Source organism: Moschus berezovskii, chromosome 14 (assembly GCF_049115385.1).
Source record: "Moschus berezovskii isolate FMDL1 chromosome 14, NW_MosBer_1.0, whole genome shotgun sequence".
In the NCBI taxonomy this organism is placed as follows: Eukaryota; Metazoa; Chordata; class Mammalia; order Artiodactyla; family Moschidae; genus Moschus; species Moschus berezovskii.
The window spans coordinates 86773100-86790998 of NC_142473.1; the positions used below are offsets into that span (position 1 = coordinate 86773100).

A 17899-nucleotide genomic window follows, 5' to 3' on the forward strand; every position below is an offset into this window, starting at 1 on the left:
GTGCAAGGACAGATTCTTCCCCGGAGCCTCTGCAGACACACCATAATTCACCCCAATGAAACTGACCTTTGACATTCGGCCTCCAGAACTGTCAGAAATAAATCCATGGGGAATTTTGGCCGTGCCACACAACTCATGGAGTAAAACGAATAAATGCTGAGTCAGTGTATGAATACAAGCGTTTTATTAAGATACAGTTTTTAGAGTGAGAGAGGCCTTCAGATACATTTGGTTGGCAGCAAGTGAGCAAGTAGTTTGAAGAATTTCAAAAGAACAGGGGTTATTAGATGTTAGTGGGTGCAAGAAATTGGGGTCGTTGTCAAGTGGATATTGGTGAATTCTCCCCTTAAAGTTCTTGCAGCTTGTTTTTTTTATATAATTTGGAATTTATGGAGTTGTCATCATGCTCAGTAAAATAATTTAAAAATCAAGTTTCAAAGCTTTGTTTCCAGTGCAATAACCAGGTTAAGCTACTGTTCAAAGAGATTTTCCATTCAAGTTGAAGAAAAGGAGATGAACAGGTGAGTAAATAAATATAAGAGCTGCATGTTGATAATGACTATGGAGATGAGAGAGCAGGCTTAGAAAGAAAAGTCTGTGGGAGGGAAGTGACTATTTCATAAAGTAGCTCATGGCAAGCCTCTATGATCTCCTGAGTGGGTAAAATTTAATTAGGAATCTGAAATGAGTGGAAGTATACTCCATGCAGTGGAAGCATCAGTGCAAAGTTGAGACAAGCGTGAGTTTGGAGTGGTCCAGATTTGGTGGAAATCAGTGTGAATGAAGTAGAGTGAATTAATTGAATATTGATAAGATATGAAATAGCTGACTAGAATATAAATGACAGAGTGGCATTAACAATTTCAAAACATTTATTGCCAAAAAACGGGTAGCATTATTATTATTTTCAGTGAAATTTTAAAAACAAAATGTGACGAGTTAGTGCCCATAAGATTAAGGTGAAAACGAGTGAATCGTGTGCATCCTTTTATTCTAATAAGGCTATTTACCTTTGGTAAATTTCACACGAATGTGCTTTTTCTTTCCAAATCACTCGGTAATGACTGAAGCATTGGTTTATTAAGCTGCTATAATTATTTAGCTCTAGATAAAATATGCCAACAAAAGCACATACTTCATTAAAAAGCTATTATTATATTTTGTCTGTGTTTTAAATGGTTGGAACTATTCCTCAACTACAGGGAGAAAAAGGATGAGACAAAATCTGTATCCTACCGTCCCAAATGGCCATTGTCATTTGAGTCATTGCATGGGGCAGATTCAAGAGGGGTAAACTAGCTTTTGTAGATTTTACATCAAGAGAAAATCTAAAGAAACTTTCACCTTCTCAGCAGCTTTGTTAAATGCACTCTTGACTTCTCTTGTTCCTTAGGCTGTAGACCACAGGGTTCAGCACGGGGATGAGCATCGGATAGAACACAGATGTGATTTTGTCTGTGTCCATGGAGTGGCTGGAGCTGGGCTGTACATACATGACAATAACAGTCCCATAAAATATGGAAACAGTAGTGAGGTGAGAAGCGCAGGTAGACAAAGCCTTCTGGGAGCCCTCTTGTGACTGCACCTTCAGAAGTGTCATAAATATGAACAGGTAGGAAATCAAGATTACTAACAGCGCAAACAAGCCATTGAAGCTAGAGATAAGAACAAGAATCATTTCACTGATGCGTTTCTCAGAGCCAGAGAGAGTCATGACTGCTGGAACATCACAGAAAAAGTGATGGACCACATTGGACCCACAGAAAGAGAGGCTGAACGTGCCTCCAGTGTTGACAGAAGCATTCAGAACACCACAAGCATAAGCGCCTATGACAAGACAGGCACACCTATTTGTCGTCATGGAGGTGGCGTAATGTGGGGGTTTGCACACTGCTGCGTAGCGGTCATAGGCCATTGAGGCCAAGAGATAATTTTCCACAGTGGCAAAGACTATAAAAAAGAACATCTGAGCAGCACATGCATGGCGGGAGATGACTTTGTCTGCTTTCAGGAGCCCAGCCATCGCTTCTGGAGTGACAGTGGAGGCGTGGCAAAAGTCCACCAGACAGGTTACAGAGGAAAAAACACATAGGACTGCGGAGACTGGAGTCCAGCAGGATCAACATGATCATCCCCAGGTTCCCAGTCAGAGTGAGGAGGTAAGTGAAGCTGAAGGTTACAAAGAGAGGAGCCTGCAGCTGTGCGTCATCCGTGAGTCCGAGCAGGATGAAATCAGCCACCTCTGTGCTGTTCTTCCTGGATTTAAGAATCACAAGATGCTCTCGTGATGAAAATAAGGGAAAGACTGATCTGGAAAGAAGAGCTGCACAGAAACTATAATAGAATTCACAGAGAAAGTTCTTCACGGACACCTTTCCAACATGTAAATTTTCTGTATGAATAATCTGAGTTACAGGAAGGGATGATGAACTTGGAAGGTTATATGCCTGGAATGCATTGATCTCTAAATCAAATTTTTGAGTCTCCCAAGAGGTAGAGCTAGTGGTAAAGAACCTGCCTGCCAATGCAGAAGAGGTAAGAGATGCCACTTGGATCTCTGGGGGCAGAAGATCCCCTGGAGAAGAGCATGGCAACCCACTCCAGTATTCTTGCCTGGAGAGTTCCATGGACGGGGAGCCTGGCGGGCTACAGTCCATGGGGTCGCAAAGAGTCGGACACGACTGAAGTGAGTTAGCAGCCAGGAATTTATGCTTTTATAGTGCTCACGTGTATTTATTTAATACTCTCATTATTCTTATTAAACTGATAGTTGTTATGACTATTTATATGTAAGTAACATGGCAACAGAGAGATTGAGTAATTTATTCAAGAGACAGAGCAATGCTTTAGAGTCATCAGAATGGTTTCCAAAGTAAACGACATTAATGAATTTGAATTGGTTTTAATTTCATTCAATTTGCATTTGATTATGGTATCCAGTCTACCAAGTTTTATGCTTGGGATGACACAGTAGAGTCAGATGTGTATAGATGCAGTATGTGTATAGATGCAGTAAGATACATGCTGAAGGAGACCCAACCGGTCCATTCCAGAGGAGACCAGTCCTGGGTGTTCATTGGAAGGACTGATGCTGAAGCTGAAACTCCAATACTTTGGCCACCTGATGTGAAGAGCTGACTCACTGGAAAAGACTCTGATGCTGGGAGTGATTAGGGGCAGGAGGAGAAGGGGACAACAGAGAACGAGATGGCTGGATGGCATCACCGACTCGATGGACATGAGTTTGAGTGAACTCCGGGAGTTGGTGATGGACAGGGAGGCCTGGGGTGCTGTGATTCATGGGGTCGCAAAGAGTCGGACACGACTGAGCAACTGAACTGAACTGAACTGGTATAGATGTCATCTGATGATCTTCCTAACAATCCTCTGACGATTATGTGCTATTATCTCCCTCTTTACAGATGAGAAACTAGAGTTTGCAGGAGTTAAATAAATTACTTAAATTTTGGGTGACGCCATCTCCCTGCATAGAACAAATGTGTGACCACTAGATTTGCTGCACTAAAAAAAGTGTGATGTCTTTCGGTGGAGTGTGAGATCAGAGGTAAAAGGACAGACGAAATCATGGATCTAACTCCTTTGTTGAAAAAAATTTCCTAGGACAGAGCTGTGGTGGTAAGGCAAATGCGGTTTTTAAAGAGGATTTTCTGAGATTTTTTTGAGACATCTTTGTGAACGAGCAAGAAAAGATATGAGACAAGAATTAAATTTTAAAACACAATAAAACATCAAGCCTTGGGAAAGCTATGAAACAAGTGGAATGCATTGCAGGTGAGAACCAGCTAGTAGAACAAATTCAGAAAACAGTTTGACATTCTTTTTCAATTAAGCATATATTTACTTTATGGCCAAGCTATCTTTCTCACAGATATTTACTTAAATGAAATAAAAACCTCTATTTGCAGAAAAACTCTTTAGGGTAAATGTTTAGATCAGCTTTATTCATAATCACCAAACACTAAACCAACATAATGCTCCTCAACCAAGTAACAAACAATCCGTAATGTCCAAAAAATGGAGTACTGCTAAAAAATTATATACAGAAAACAATTAAGTAGTTTCCAGGGGCAGTGGCTAGGAGAAGGAGTGGACCACAAAGAACCGTGGGTTTCATTTACATGGTAGAAATGTTCTATAAATGGTTAGATAACTATACATATTTAAATTATTAGAATAATACACACAAATTTGTGGATTTTGCAGTTTTGCAATTATGCATTTAAAGGAAAAAAAGAATGGCAAGTAATACCAAAATATGCATACACACTCATATGCAATAAGGTCCCCACAGGGTGTTCAGTTGCTTCTTCCCTGGGAAGGTGGGCTGAGGAGCTGTAGATGGTCCCATGGGGGCACTCCCGGAGAGCTCCATGTCTCTGTAATTCACTCCTGGTTCCCTTGCGCCAGCCCCTGAAATACCAACAACACTCCAAGCAGCATCAATTTAGAGGGGCCTGACTGCATGCCAAGCTCCTTGATCATCGTACACTCACCCGAAAGCTAATCATTGTCCTTGCCCACAGGTCTCCCTCCTACCTGAGGAATTGCTATGAGCCTACATTATTGCCAAGGTAATCACCTCAAGATAAAAGTTACGTTGAATAACTTTAAAATGGTAACCGTCTCTACTGAGTTTTTCAGCAGACCTTCCCTTATTTGCTATTTACAGACACAATTCTGTAAGCTACATGGGAGGAGTAATGTCACAATGTTTATTTTACAAACTAGGAGAAGGTGACGCCTCCAATAGCACAGCAAGAATTAATGGTGGATTTGGGACTTGAACCCGGGTCCTGGGTCCCTGTTAGTGTTTCATCCTTGATCTTTCGCTGTCTTAAGGTACTTGGAGTCTTCTGACCACTATGTACAGTTCAGCTTCTTTATCACTAGTTAGGCATTACTTCATGGCTGAATTTCTGATTTCACACTCACTATTCAGGATTGACTGTCCCTTCTCTTCAAGGAGTGAGATAATTATTCCATAAACACTGTTAGTGAAAAGTGTAATTCATGCAAAAACAATGGGAAGCCTATACATACTATGAGTTTTTTGAGCATGGAAATGATGTTTTGAACCTTTTTTTTCCAAAATAGTGATTTGAGATTGGAGTCTTAATATCAAAATTTCCATTGGTGAGAAGTTTAGTGGTACTTATAAACCCTCCTGTTGCTTCCCTAAAAAAGATGAATAAAAAATAAGACAGATGGTGCTCTGATTGAGCAGGCAGCAATTTTTTTTTCTTGTTCACTAACAGTTGGTCTCTCATTAAAGGTAAAAAAAAGGATAAGTGTGAAATGACTATTCTTTAAACTACACAGAGAGCAAAAGGAAATAAATAAATCAGCAAGATCTAACGGCAATTCACCCTTTCACTATCCTTCTATCTATTGGTGCCTTTATATGTGTTGACAGTGGGGTGACTAAAAGCCCCTGGATTTTCATTAAATGAAAATTAGGCTTCAGTCTTGAATATTTTAGATTAGCAATAGAATTGTAGAATATCATATAATCTCTCTAACTCCTTTAATGGCAAAATAAAAATAATAGTACCACACGTTGTATACACACACACACACAGAAGCACACAGATACCCATACACACACTTACATGTAAAGTTCCTAATGCTAGATCAGGATAATTTTGAAGCAGAAATTGTTAATGATAATGCATCCAAATTTCGTTGCAATTGCTTTTCGTTTGTCACTTTCCCCCTTTATTTCTCACTACGACAGAACCTCTCATAATTCCCAAATAGCATTGATGGAGGCCACGGTAGAAGTGACACAGGTCATCCTCCCTTGACTAACAGTGCCCCGGAACTGTAGATGCTCCTGTTTATCATGTTTGCTATCATTTACCTCGTCAATGTGATTGGAAACCTGGGAATGATCACATCGCTTCTCTTGGGCTCTCGTCTGCACAGTCCTATGCACTTTTTCTTCAGTGACCTGTCTCTGGCGAACTCTGGCTACTCCACAGCTGTCACTCCCATAGCAATGGCTGGATTACTCATTGGAGATAAAATCACCTCCTACAATGCACGTGCTGCTCAAATGTTCTTTTGTGTAGCCTTTGCAAGTGCGGAAACTTGCCTTTTGGCCTCAGTGGCTTATGACTGCTACACAGCAGTACGCAAGTCCTTGCATAACACCACCGCCATGCCAACACATGTGTGCGCACATCTGACCATGGGACCCTATGTTGGTAGTTTTCTGAATGCCTCTGCCCATTTTGGGAACATATTTGGTCCTTCTTTATGCAAGTCCAACGTAGCCCATCACTTTGGGACGTTCCCGCTGTCCTGGCTCTCTCTAGGTCTGATAAACACATTAGTGAAGTGGTTCTTGTTTTCATCATGAGCTTTAATGTCTCTTTTGCTCTTCTGATTGTATTGATTTCCTATCTATTAATATCTGTAAACATCTTGAAGATGCACTCAGCTCAGGGGCACCAAAAGGCATTGTCCACCTGCGCTTCCCACCCCACGCTGTCCCCATCTTCTACGGGACCGTCATCTTCATGGACTTACAGCCCAGCCCCAGGCACTCAGCAGACCCAGACAGCGTGGTATCCGTGTTCTGCCCGCGCTCATCCCCAGGCTGAGCTCTGTGGGGTATAGTCTGAGGAACATGGAGGCCAAGGGTGCGTTCAAGAAAGTCATTGAGAAGGCAACATTTTCCACAGAATTCTGACACTGCAGGATGTCCAGTGTGTGCTCAGTCGCTCAGTCATGTCCAACTCTTCGAGGCCCCACGGACTCAGCCCACCAGGCGCCTCTGTCCACAGAATTTTCCAGGCAAGAATACTGGAGTGGGTTGCCGTTTCCTAAGACGGGGTCTTCCTGACCCAGAGATTGAACTCACATCTCTGCTTCTTGCATTGGCAGGTGGATTCTTTATCACTAGCGCCACCTGGGGGCTTCCCAGGAAATACAGTAACCTTTATTAATTCCTCTTAGATTTTCCCCATGAAATGAGTTATTTTTTTAAGCTCCACATTGCATTTAAATTCCTGAGATGATATCCTTATCTTTTCAAACGTCTGACTTCTTGTAGAAAGAAAACATATTCAGAAATTCAATACCTGAATGAATATAGCTAAGGAAAAGCATTAGAAAATTTGGGACCTGTTTGTCAAAACTTCTGATATTTGATTCATTGTGTGGTAATGTACTAATTATGTACTGATGTATTTGATTTGTCATTATTATGGGCAGCTACACACTGGAATGGGAAATTTGTCAGAGGTAAATGGAGCATGGCTAGTTTTTAATAAAAATAATTTAAATTGTTAGATGACATATTCAGTATAAAATTGTGTCTAATAGCAATTCTTTTTTGAAACTTAATATTCTGAATGGAAGGGAAAAATTATAGTCTTTTAAATAAAAGTATTTACTCTTTTGGCACATTTTGTTGAGAGATACATAAATATCATATCTTAAATGAATCAGTATTTCTGTCTTGACTGAGTCATTTTTGTTAAATCAACATGTTGCCATTATACTTTTTAAAAAGATAAAATAATTATCCAAACTCTATACTTGGTTCTCTCTTTGTGTTCTACATGCCATGGGTTAGGACATGCTGTTTGCTGTTTAGTCCCTCAGTCGTGTCCGACTCTTTGCTACCCCATGGACTATAACCCGCCAGTTCTCCTCTGTCCATACGATTCTCCAGGCAAGAATACTGGAGTGGGTTGCCATTTCTTTCTCTAGTGGATTTGGACATATGTCTAGTAAAATGAGAGCTTTCCATGTGGCTCTAGTTCTAAAGAACCTGACTGCCAATGCAGGAGATATAAGGGACGTGGGTTTGATCCCTGGATCAGGAAGATTCTCTGGCGAGGGCATGACAACCCAGTCCACTATTCTTGCCTGGAGAATCCCATGGGCGGAGGAGCCTGGTAGGTTATAGTCCGTGGGGTCACAAAGAGTTGGGCAGGACCGCGCAACTTCGCTCTCACTTTCACAAGGCCTTAGGGAGACAACGGAAGACTGGTGTGTGCCTCCCCCCAGAGTCTGTCCTCCATGCACAACGCCACGCCTTCCTTTCAGAGTCACCTCGGTTGATGGACACGCCCCCGTTGATCAGTTCTTCTAGACATGCTCTATGTGCATATCTTTTACTTCAGTGTGAACCCTTGACAAGGTGAAGCTGAAAATTTTGTTAAATTAAATTCGATCTAAATATACTTATAGCCAATCAACCCTGGATATTCATTGGAAGGACTGATGATGAAGCTCCAATACATTGGCCACCTGATATGAAGAATTGACTCACTGGAAAAGACCCTGATGCTGGGACAGATTATGGGCAGGGGGAGAAGGGGACAACAGAGGATGAGATGGTTGGATGGCATCACCGAATCAATGGACATGAGTTTGAGCAAGCTCTGGGAGTTGGTGAAGGACAGGGAGACCTGGCATGCTGCAGTCGGACATGACTGAGAGGCTGAACAATGCAGATCATAGTCTTAGGAACCACTCAATGTAGATTCAAGGGTTGTCTTGGGTCCAAGGAATGGCTTGGCTATTAATACTCTTTATTTTATTCATTTCATTATTTTGCATTGAAGTACAGTTGATCTGCAATACTATATTAGTTTTTGGTATACAGCAGTGATTCAATAGGCTTCCAGATTATATTCAATTTAAAGTTATGAAATATTGGCTCTATTCCATGTGCTCTATATTATATCCCAGTTTATACTTCTTTTTTAAAATTTATTTATTTTAATTGGAGGCTAATTACTTTACATTAGTGTATTGGTTTTGCCATACATTGACATGAATCTGCTCCAGGTGTACATGTGTTCCCCTTCCTGAACCCCCCTCCCACCTCCCTCCCCATCCCATCCCTCTGGGTCATCCCAGTGCACCAGCCCCGAGCATCCTGTATCATGCATCGAACCTGGACTGGCGATTCATTTCACATATGATAATATACACGTTTCAATGCCATTCTCCCAAATCATCCCACCCTCGCCCTCTCCCACAGAGTCCCAAAGACTGTTCTATACACCTGTGTCTCTTTTGCTGTCTCGCATACAGGGTTATTGTTAATAAAATGGACAACTTGGAAGAAATGGACAAATTCTTAGAAAAGTACAACTTTCCAAAACTATATCCCAGTTTATACTTCTGAATCTCCTTCCTCTATCTTGCCCCTTTTCGCTGGCCTCTCCACACTAGTAAACAATAGTTTGGTCTCTGCATCTGTGAGTCTGTTTCAATTTTGTTACATTCATTGATTTGTTTTATTGTTTTATTCCACTTGTAATTGAAAATATGCAGTATTTGTCTTTCTTTCTCTGACTTATTTTACTTAGCATAATACCCTCTAGGTCCATCCATGATATAGTAAATGGCAAATTTTAATTCTCTTTATGGCTGAACAAAATAAACCAAATAAAAACAAATACACAAATAGAGACAATAGAATAGTGCTTTTGGAGGTGAAGAGGGCTGGGGGCAGGGTGAAATGGTTAAAGGGAGTAAACTGTGTGGTGATGAGCAGAAACTAAACTTTTAGTGATGAATGCACTGAACTGTATACAGAAGTGAAGATATAACATTGCACACATGAAACTTGAGATTTCCCTGGTGGTTCCAGTGGTAAAGAATCCATCTGCCAATGCAGGAGATATGGGTGCGATCCCTGGGTCAGGAAGAGCTCCTGGAGAAGGAAATGGCAACCAAATCTAGTATTCTTGCCTGGGAAATCCCATGGACAGAGGAGCCTGGTGGGCCATGTAGTCCACGGGGTTGCAAGAGTTGGACATGACCTAGTGACTAAACAGTAACAAGAATGATATGAAACTTATATAATGCTATAAACCATTTAAAGCGAATTAACAAGCGGCATTAACTTATTTTAAAGCAACTGCAAACAGAAAAATATACAATGTAATTGCTTTCTCAATGCATTTTTTAAAAAATGTGAATGTTGGTAGTCATGGATGAAAAAACTTAAAAATTATTATATTATTTTTCCTTCATTTTTCTTGTACTGTGGCTATTGTATCCTTTTGAAAACTGTGATGTGAAAATGCAGCTTAATAAAATGACCCGATCAAGACAATTATTAATTCACTTAAGATGGTATGTTTACACATCTGTCAGTAAACTATGCCAACAAAATAAGCACATAGTTTCATCAAAAGTTGATTATTTTTTTCTCAGGCTAGGACTTTTAGAACAGCTATTCAGCTAAAGTAAGTAATATTAGATATAAATTTATATTTTAATGCACTAGGTCAATATTCACATTATTTTCAATAAAAGCAAACACTGTTCATCTATCCCTTGCTAATTTTCTCCTACATGTGTGTGTGTCTGCAGGGCACAGGCATGCACTTCAGTTCATGGGCTTGCTTGTTTTCCTGCTTTACCTGCATGCTGAAGTGCATGTGGTAGGTAAATGCATGCTGAACATGTAAATATCCTTAACAAGCTTTTTGACAAGCAGAACCAAAATGTTTTATGCTTCTCTTTGGCCATCCTCATTTAGTTGTTAGATTTCTGAACACAACGTTTCCTTATTCTAGACAATATACTTTAGAAAAAAATAAGGGTATTATTCAGGACTTAATTTCTGCATGTGACTGGATCATTATGTATTCTAAAATGCTAAAATCACAGTCTTCGAGACAGTCTTGCCTTCGCAATCATCTTCTTGAAAGCACTCTTGACCTCCTTGTTCCTCAGACTATAGACCAAAGGGTTCAGCATGGGGATGATCATGGTATAGAACACGGACGCAATTTTGTCAGTGTCCATGGAATGACTGGAGCTGGGCTGCAAGTACATTGTGATAACCGTACCATAGAAGATGGAGACTGCCGTGAGGTGGGAGGCACAGGTGGATGAAGCCTTCTGGTATCCTGCAGAGGAGTACATCTTCAGAATGGTGATAAATATGAATATGTAGGATACTAAGATAACCAGGAGAGCAAAGAAGACGTTGAAACTGGATACATAAACAAGAACCATCTCACCAACATACCTATCTGAGCAAGAGAGAGCCATGACTGGTGGAACATCGCAGAAAAAGTGGTGGACCACATTGGACCTACAGAAAGAGAGACTGAAGGTGATTCCAACGTGGATGGAGGCATTCAGGAGGCCACAGACACAGGAACCTGTGGACAGACCAGCACACATGCTTGTCGTCATCGTTGTGGTGTAACGGAGGGGCGAGCACACTGCTGCATAGCGGTCATAGGCCATTGCTGCCAAGAGGAAATTTTCCATAGTGGCAAAGGCTGCAAAGAAGAACATCTGAGCAGCACACACATTATAGGAGATGACCCCGTCGCCTTTAAGGAATCCAGCCAGGACTGTGGGAATGACAGCTGTAGAGTAACCCAAGTCCACCAGAGACAGGTTACTCAGGAAAAAGTACATGGGCGTGTGGAGATGAGAGTCCAAGAGCACCAACAGGATTATGCCCATGTTTCCAACCACGTTGATCAAGTAAATGAGAACAAATATTATAAAGAGGGGAACTTGCAGATTTTCGGCGCCGGTCAGTCCTAGGAGAATGAACTGTGTCACTTCTGTCGTGTTCTCCATCCGGGTTATTTAAGAATCAGATGTCCTAAAGCAAAGAGAAACAAAGGAATAGAGTGTCAAATTTAGTTAAGATTGCAGTAACGGTGAAGCTGAAATGCTTATATCTCATGAACACTTTTTCATTACAGAAATGATACGTGCTTCAGGATTCTCCACATCTAAAGCATGCACTTAAGAGCGAAATTCAGTGTGTTATTCATCTAGAATTCCAAAGTACTGAATGAGGGATCGGAGTGAACCGTCTCTCCGGTTTTTAATTATTTTAAATGTGTCAAAACACGATCATTTTGGAATCAATAACCATGACATTCAGCTTTTTCCTAGCCTATTAAATTCATACACTTCTTTGCTGTTTATATGCCACGACTCGCTGTAGACACAAGAGGATGAGTAATTTGTGTTTTCACAAATATTCATTGGCAAGTCAAATTCTGTTCTCAGATAAAGCTTTTCTCGAGTTTGATGTCTCTTTACTAAATTTAAATTAGACTGAATTTAGCTCTGTTTAAATTATTTACTGTCTTCATTGGTCCAAACTCAGTGTTAGAGGTTGCACAGAGAAGTAACTGAGATTTACATGCGTAGTGTACTCAATGGGGTAACTGGAGGAGTCGGGGCATGCACAGCCAGCAGAGGCAGTTCTCAGAGGAAGACACAGCATTGGGTATAGAGCCTGGACTCTGAGAAGAACACTAAGTTAACAGCCTGAGTCTTTGGTCATCAACTGACATTCCTAACCAGTTATTCTCCAACTGAAAAATTAAGATAGTAAGGAGACCTAACTCAAGGTGTTAGTTTGAGAATTAAGTTAGATAGTGCATGGAAAACAATGAGCAAAAAGCTGAGTGTTCAGCACAGTCTGAAGAAGATACTATTACTGTTAACAAGGAATCGTGGTTTTCTGTGCTGGTTTGAGAAAGGCAGGTGATGGTGTGCAGGGCCCCAGGTGAGGATGAGTTTTGAGGTCTTGTAATCTCCTCTTCATTTTGCTTTTTGCCCACACACCACTTAGGTCCATTCAATTTTTTGGTGCTTTCCAATATATTACCTTCTGTTCATGCTCTGCCTGTATAATTGTCTGCTCTGGTCAGTCCATGTGAGCCATTTTTTGCTTAATTTTTTTTTAACTTGTATATCAGCTTAAGTTGAAGTAGCATCCTTTTATTCTTTTTTCTTATTACTGTTTATCCAATAGTTGAATTACAGATGTAGAGGGTTGAAAGCTCATAGTTTGTGGGTTACCTTTAGCTTGTAGATCTATTTTGGTGTCAAGCTTTTTGTTTTAAATATTTTAAATTTAAAGGTGTATATGGACTATAGATACTTACCTTACTCCTTGACAAAATAGGACAGTAAATCCTGAATAGTAAGTTTGAAGTCAGAAATTTAGCCATGAAATAATGCATAAATGCTGTTAGAGAAGTCATCTCTGAGGCAGTGGTAGAAATGTTCCAAGGTGTCTAAGGGAGGGAAGAGGAGGAAAAGAACACTATTATGTGTTCAGGTTCTGAATCTACCGTGCATTCTTTCTGTGCCCTTGGAGGAGCCACTTATGTCCTCCCTATTTATAAAATAAATACAATTAAATTACTTCTCCCACATAATTCACAAAATTGCCTCTGTAAATGGCAAATAAAGGGAGGTCTATAAAACACTAAGAGGTTATATTGTTTTAAGGTTGCTAGTATAATTTTTACCTTGGGGTATTTTCCCTGATGATTGAAGGCTCACACACAATCCTTAGGTCAGCTGAGGACCTGCCAGACTAACAACACACATTTATTAACATGCAGATTAATAAATGGTGTTGACAGGGGCTCAGCGTGCAGTATGCTCCCCTGAAATGATGTTGAATGGAGTCAGGGTGGGATTTCAGAGACTAATGTGTGGGAACCAGCAGGGAATTACAGAGACATCCGTCTCTCCAGGGATGACCTCCTGGGAGAGCAAGAGGGCCTCTACAACTCGTCATCCCACTTTCCAGAGGAGGAAGCGATTTGACTTCCTGTGGGGCTAAGCTGGATATTTTGAGGGTCAATACATTCATTGGTATTACTTGTTATATTTCTTGTTATAGCCCCCGTTTAAAATTGACATATAACTGACAACAGTAATATGCATACTTTTTAGTTTATGGTTTTAAGACTTTGGTCAAATGTAGCATCATGTAGCCACTACCACAATTGTTGTTGCTGTTGATGTTGATTTGCTGAGTCATGTCCACAATCACTCATTATAAGTTTTCCTAAACTTCTTTGTGGTCAACCCTATCTCTGACCTATTTCCCCTCATAGCCTCTTCTTGTAAGTGGATTCTAGTGTCACGCCATTGTGGTTGTGAAAGAAGCCAGAAGAAAACATTAGCACGTGGAAGATAAGCAACGTGCTTCTAAATAACCAATGAACCAACAAAGAAACTAGACAGGACATAAAAAAATGCCTTGAGAGAAGTGGAAATGGAAACACAATGTTCTGAAATCTACACGATGCAGCAAAAGCAGTTCTAAGAGGAAAATGCATAACAATACAGGCCTACCTCAGGAAAAAAGAAAAGTCTCAAGAAGAGAATCTAAGTTTATACTTAAAGGAACGAGAGGAAGAAGAACAAATAAAGCCCAGATTAGTAGAAGGGAGGAAATAAGATCAGAGCAAGAGTAAATAAAGACTAAAAAAACAACAGAAAATATCAATGAAAATAAAAGCTGGTTCTTTGAAGAGATAAACGAAATTGATAAACCTTTAGCAGGACTCATTAAGAAAAATAAAGGGCCCAAATAAATGAAATCAGAAATGAAAGAACGTTACAATAGACAACACACAAATCCAAAGGATCCACAAAAGATTACTACCAACAATTATATGTCAAAAAGTTCATCAACCTGGAGGAAGTGAGAAATTCCAAGAAACATACAATATTCTAAGACCGAAGCAAGAAGAAATAGAAAATCTGAAAAGACTGATCACTAGTAATGAAATGGAATGAATAATAATAAGAAATTCCTATCAGACAAAAGTCCAGGACCAGAGAGCATTACAGATGAATTCTACCAAACAGTTAAATAGAGTTAAATACTTATCTTTCTCAAACTATTCCAAAAAATTGAAGAGAAATAAATACTTCCAATCTCATTCTCAATCTCTGTCTCATTCCAGCATTATCCTGACACCAAAACTAGAAAATTTTGCATACATATTTTGTTCTGGAAAAAACAACGGAAAGAAACTGCCAAGGAGCAGATTAACTGTGCAGCAGTCACTCTGTCTTCCTTAGATTCTGCCAACTTCTTTGACAACTCGGGGCCTTACCATAACTTTTCTCTTTTCTTGGGCAGTCTTTGCCACGCTGCTTTTACTTATCCTTCAGGCATTGGCTGAGACGTTGATTCTCCTGAGAAAATATTCTGACCATTCAATTCACAGTAGATTTTTACTATTCACTGTCATATGGACACCTCTTTCAATGTATAACTATATGCTTATTTGTGTTTGTTTCATGTTTGTCTTCTCCACTAAACTTAAGCACATGAGACTAGTAAGACTAATATTGGAGTTTTGAATAAATATGTCTTCCTAGGAGCCAGACTGTGGCTGATACTCATTTGGGATCAAGAAATAGTTGAATGAATGGGTCATTCTTAACAATGGTGTAAAGATTTAAGGAATGAGGGGTTGCAGTAAGTTTGGGATTCATTTTGCTTGTTTAATGTTTGAGCCTGTGTCTCTATACTCCCATGTTTATGTCAAATACGTGCCCTGGATGTAATGATGTAACTTGATTTTTTACCAGTGTTGTTAAGTCGCTAAGCTGCGTCTAACTCTTGCAACCCCATGGACTGTAGCCTGCTAGGATCCTCTATCCATGAAATTTCCCAGGCAAAAATACTGGAGTGGGTTGCCATTCCCTTCTTGAGGGGATCTTGCTGACCCAGGGATTAAACCTGCTTCTCCTGCATTGCAGTAGAATTCTTTACTGCTGAACCAACCAGGAAGCCCTTTTAGCAATGTACCAATATCTTAATTTTTTTTTACAGATGCTTTAAAGACCAGTTTTAGGTTCAGAGCTGTATTAAGCAGGAGGTAGAGAGATTTCCCACTCACCCCGGCTCTCACTTAGTAGAGTACTAATGCTATCATGGGTTCTTAAAACTACTTGCTCTAATTTTTTGACATGATGGATACTCTTCAAGGCATGGTGATGGCTTTTCTCCCAAAGAAACAGATTCCCAAGTTAGTGAGAACAAATAGTTTCCAATTTCAAACTAACTGTGGATCCCAAAGTTCATTGCTTCTGGCAGGATGACATTAGTGCCTTCCTTTTAACCCACCTATCACGGGACAGTGATGCAGACCAATAATCCTGATGACAGTTTCGATTTAGGGAATGGGTGTTTTTCTTTTCTTTTACTCGGGTTTTATTCTGGGAAAGTGCTGAAATGTTAAGTGCTGAGGAAGAGGCCTTGCTACCTATGCTGCAGCCACATAGACTTCTTTTAGATTCTGACAGCTTCCTTGAAATTTGGAGTTGTGATCCCGTGCTTTTCGTTTTCCATGGAATGATTTTTCCCACACTGGTTCTTTGTCATTTTTAGGCCTGGCTGACATGTTAACTTTCCCTTAGAAAGCATTCTGTCCCGTCAGATTTCTTCATGTCTCTCTTATTTTTCCATGTACAGTTACTTGCTTATCCTATACATAATGTTACATATATATGCATATACACAAAATTGTATATGCTATATAAATATATGTTTTTCTATATATATTCATAGGCTTAGGTTATTTCCTTATTTGATGCCTATCTTCTTCACTAAGATTAAGCATCGTGTATGCAAGAATGATTTAATTTTGCATGGGTATATAGTCCCATGTCTCACAGTTACAGTTTATATCCATCTGGGATTAGTAAACAGTTTAATGAGCTGATATTTCTTCTCACTGTACAAACATTTAAGGTGAATTAAGTGAACTGATAACTCCATGGGTCCACTATGTCTTATTTAACGACAGAGCCTGTGTCTCTGTCCCCCAATATTCATGTCAAATTGCAGCTCTGGAGGTCATGCTGTGGTTGAATTAGTGCAACATCAGAAAGAATTGAGGGCAGGAGGAGAAGGGGGTGACAGAGGATGAGATGGTTGGATGGAATCACCGACTCAATGGACTTGAGTTTGAGCAAACCCCATAAAGCCTGGCATTCTGCAGCCATGGGGTCATAAAGTGTCAGACACGGCTTTGCAACTGATAAACAACAACAAAGAGAATTCCTGCAAATAGTGAACATACTCACGGTCTCCCTCAACAGGCAGCGCTGGATCCCCATTGACAGGTCAATCACATGTTCCCTAGTTAGGTGAGATAACAAGATTTGTAGCCCTCATAGGGTTTTTGTCCCCTGAGAATCCTGTGACTACATAACTCCCTCCTGGTTCCCACATCACTCTAATTGTCCTCATATTAGAAAGTGCAGCCCAAGAATCAGAGTTACTTTTGCCACTTATTTTCCTTCTGATTTGTTAATAGCTGTCCAGCAGCAACAATGACCTTCCCCCAAACTGTGATGTTGCTAAGAGCAGTAACAGTGTCCAGGGAAAAACAGCCGTAAGTAACACTGGTGATGATTACGGTTGTGATGACCGCCCCTTGCCAAGTGCGAAGTGTTGTGGGGGTTTTCTTATCATAGCAGTAGTCTTCAGGCGAGATGTTGTTGGGACTGCCTTTTTATTATTTCTATTTTATAGATAAAGATGCGGAAGCTCAAAGAGGTTAAGTGACTTATTTAGGAAGAGTGAGGACGAGACGCAGGAGTAGAACTCTTGTTCACTGCTTTCAAGGCTAAAACCACCTTTTTTCCTCCAGTTTCTTCCTGCAGCTAGGGAACTTTAAACCTTTTGGTCAAACACTAAAGAAAAGCATCACAATAGAATGTTTACTTGCTTTCATTAACTGAGTTTCTGATTTGAGGTCAACTCACGTATGAAGGTGCTGGATTTGCATGCTGTATTGTTCAGGCAGTCAGGTAAGCCTACAAATCAACTGGATGAAATCTCCTACGTGCATAAATTTGCATAAATAGACATAGTCAAGAAAATGCATTAAGGAAGCCATTTATCCCTTGATTTATTCAGACCTGGGGTTTAAGTTCTTGGAATATTTCTTTTATCTGTTTTATACAATTGAAAGTTTTTGCCTAAACACTATAGAGGTCCTATTAGAACTTCTAAATATTTATGTTGATATTTTATATATTTATATCTATATATTTACAACATATATTTATCATGGGACACTGAGAAAAGCACAGA

The 17899-nt window shown here is 40.0% G+C and overlaps 1 protein-coding gene and 2 pseudogenes across 1 annotated transcript; 1 reads left to right on the plus strand and 2 right to left on the minus strand.

Moving 5' to 3' along the window:
* Positions 1-1311: 1311 nt before the first annotated feature.
* LOC129553739 (olfactory receptor 5B2-like) lies at positions 1312-2261 on the minus strand (annotated as a pseudogene).
* A 3522-nt stretch (positions 2262-5783) lies between these two features.
* On the plus strand, positions 5784-6715 carry LOC129553740 (olfactory receptor 5B2-like; annotated as a pseudogene).
* Positions 6716-10659: 3944 nt separating this feature from the next.
* Positions 10660-11601, minus strand: LOC129554170 (olfactory receptor 5B3-like). Its single transcript, XM_055422786.2, has one exon. The coding sequence runs from the start codon at positions 11596-11598 to the stop codon at positions 10660-10662; it is 939 nt and encodes a 312-aa protein (XP_055278761.2). The 5' UTR covers positions 11599-11601.
* Between the last annotated feature and the right edge of the window lie 6298 nt (positions 11602-17899).

Bases quoted from the DNA above. Each gene is read 5' to 3' on its own strand.
- LOC129554170 (XM_055422786.2), bottom strand. From the start codon at position 11,598: ATGGAGAACACGACAGAAGTGACACAGTTCATTCTCCTAGGACTGACC.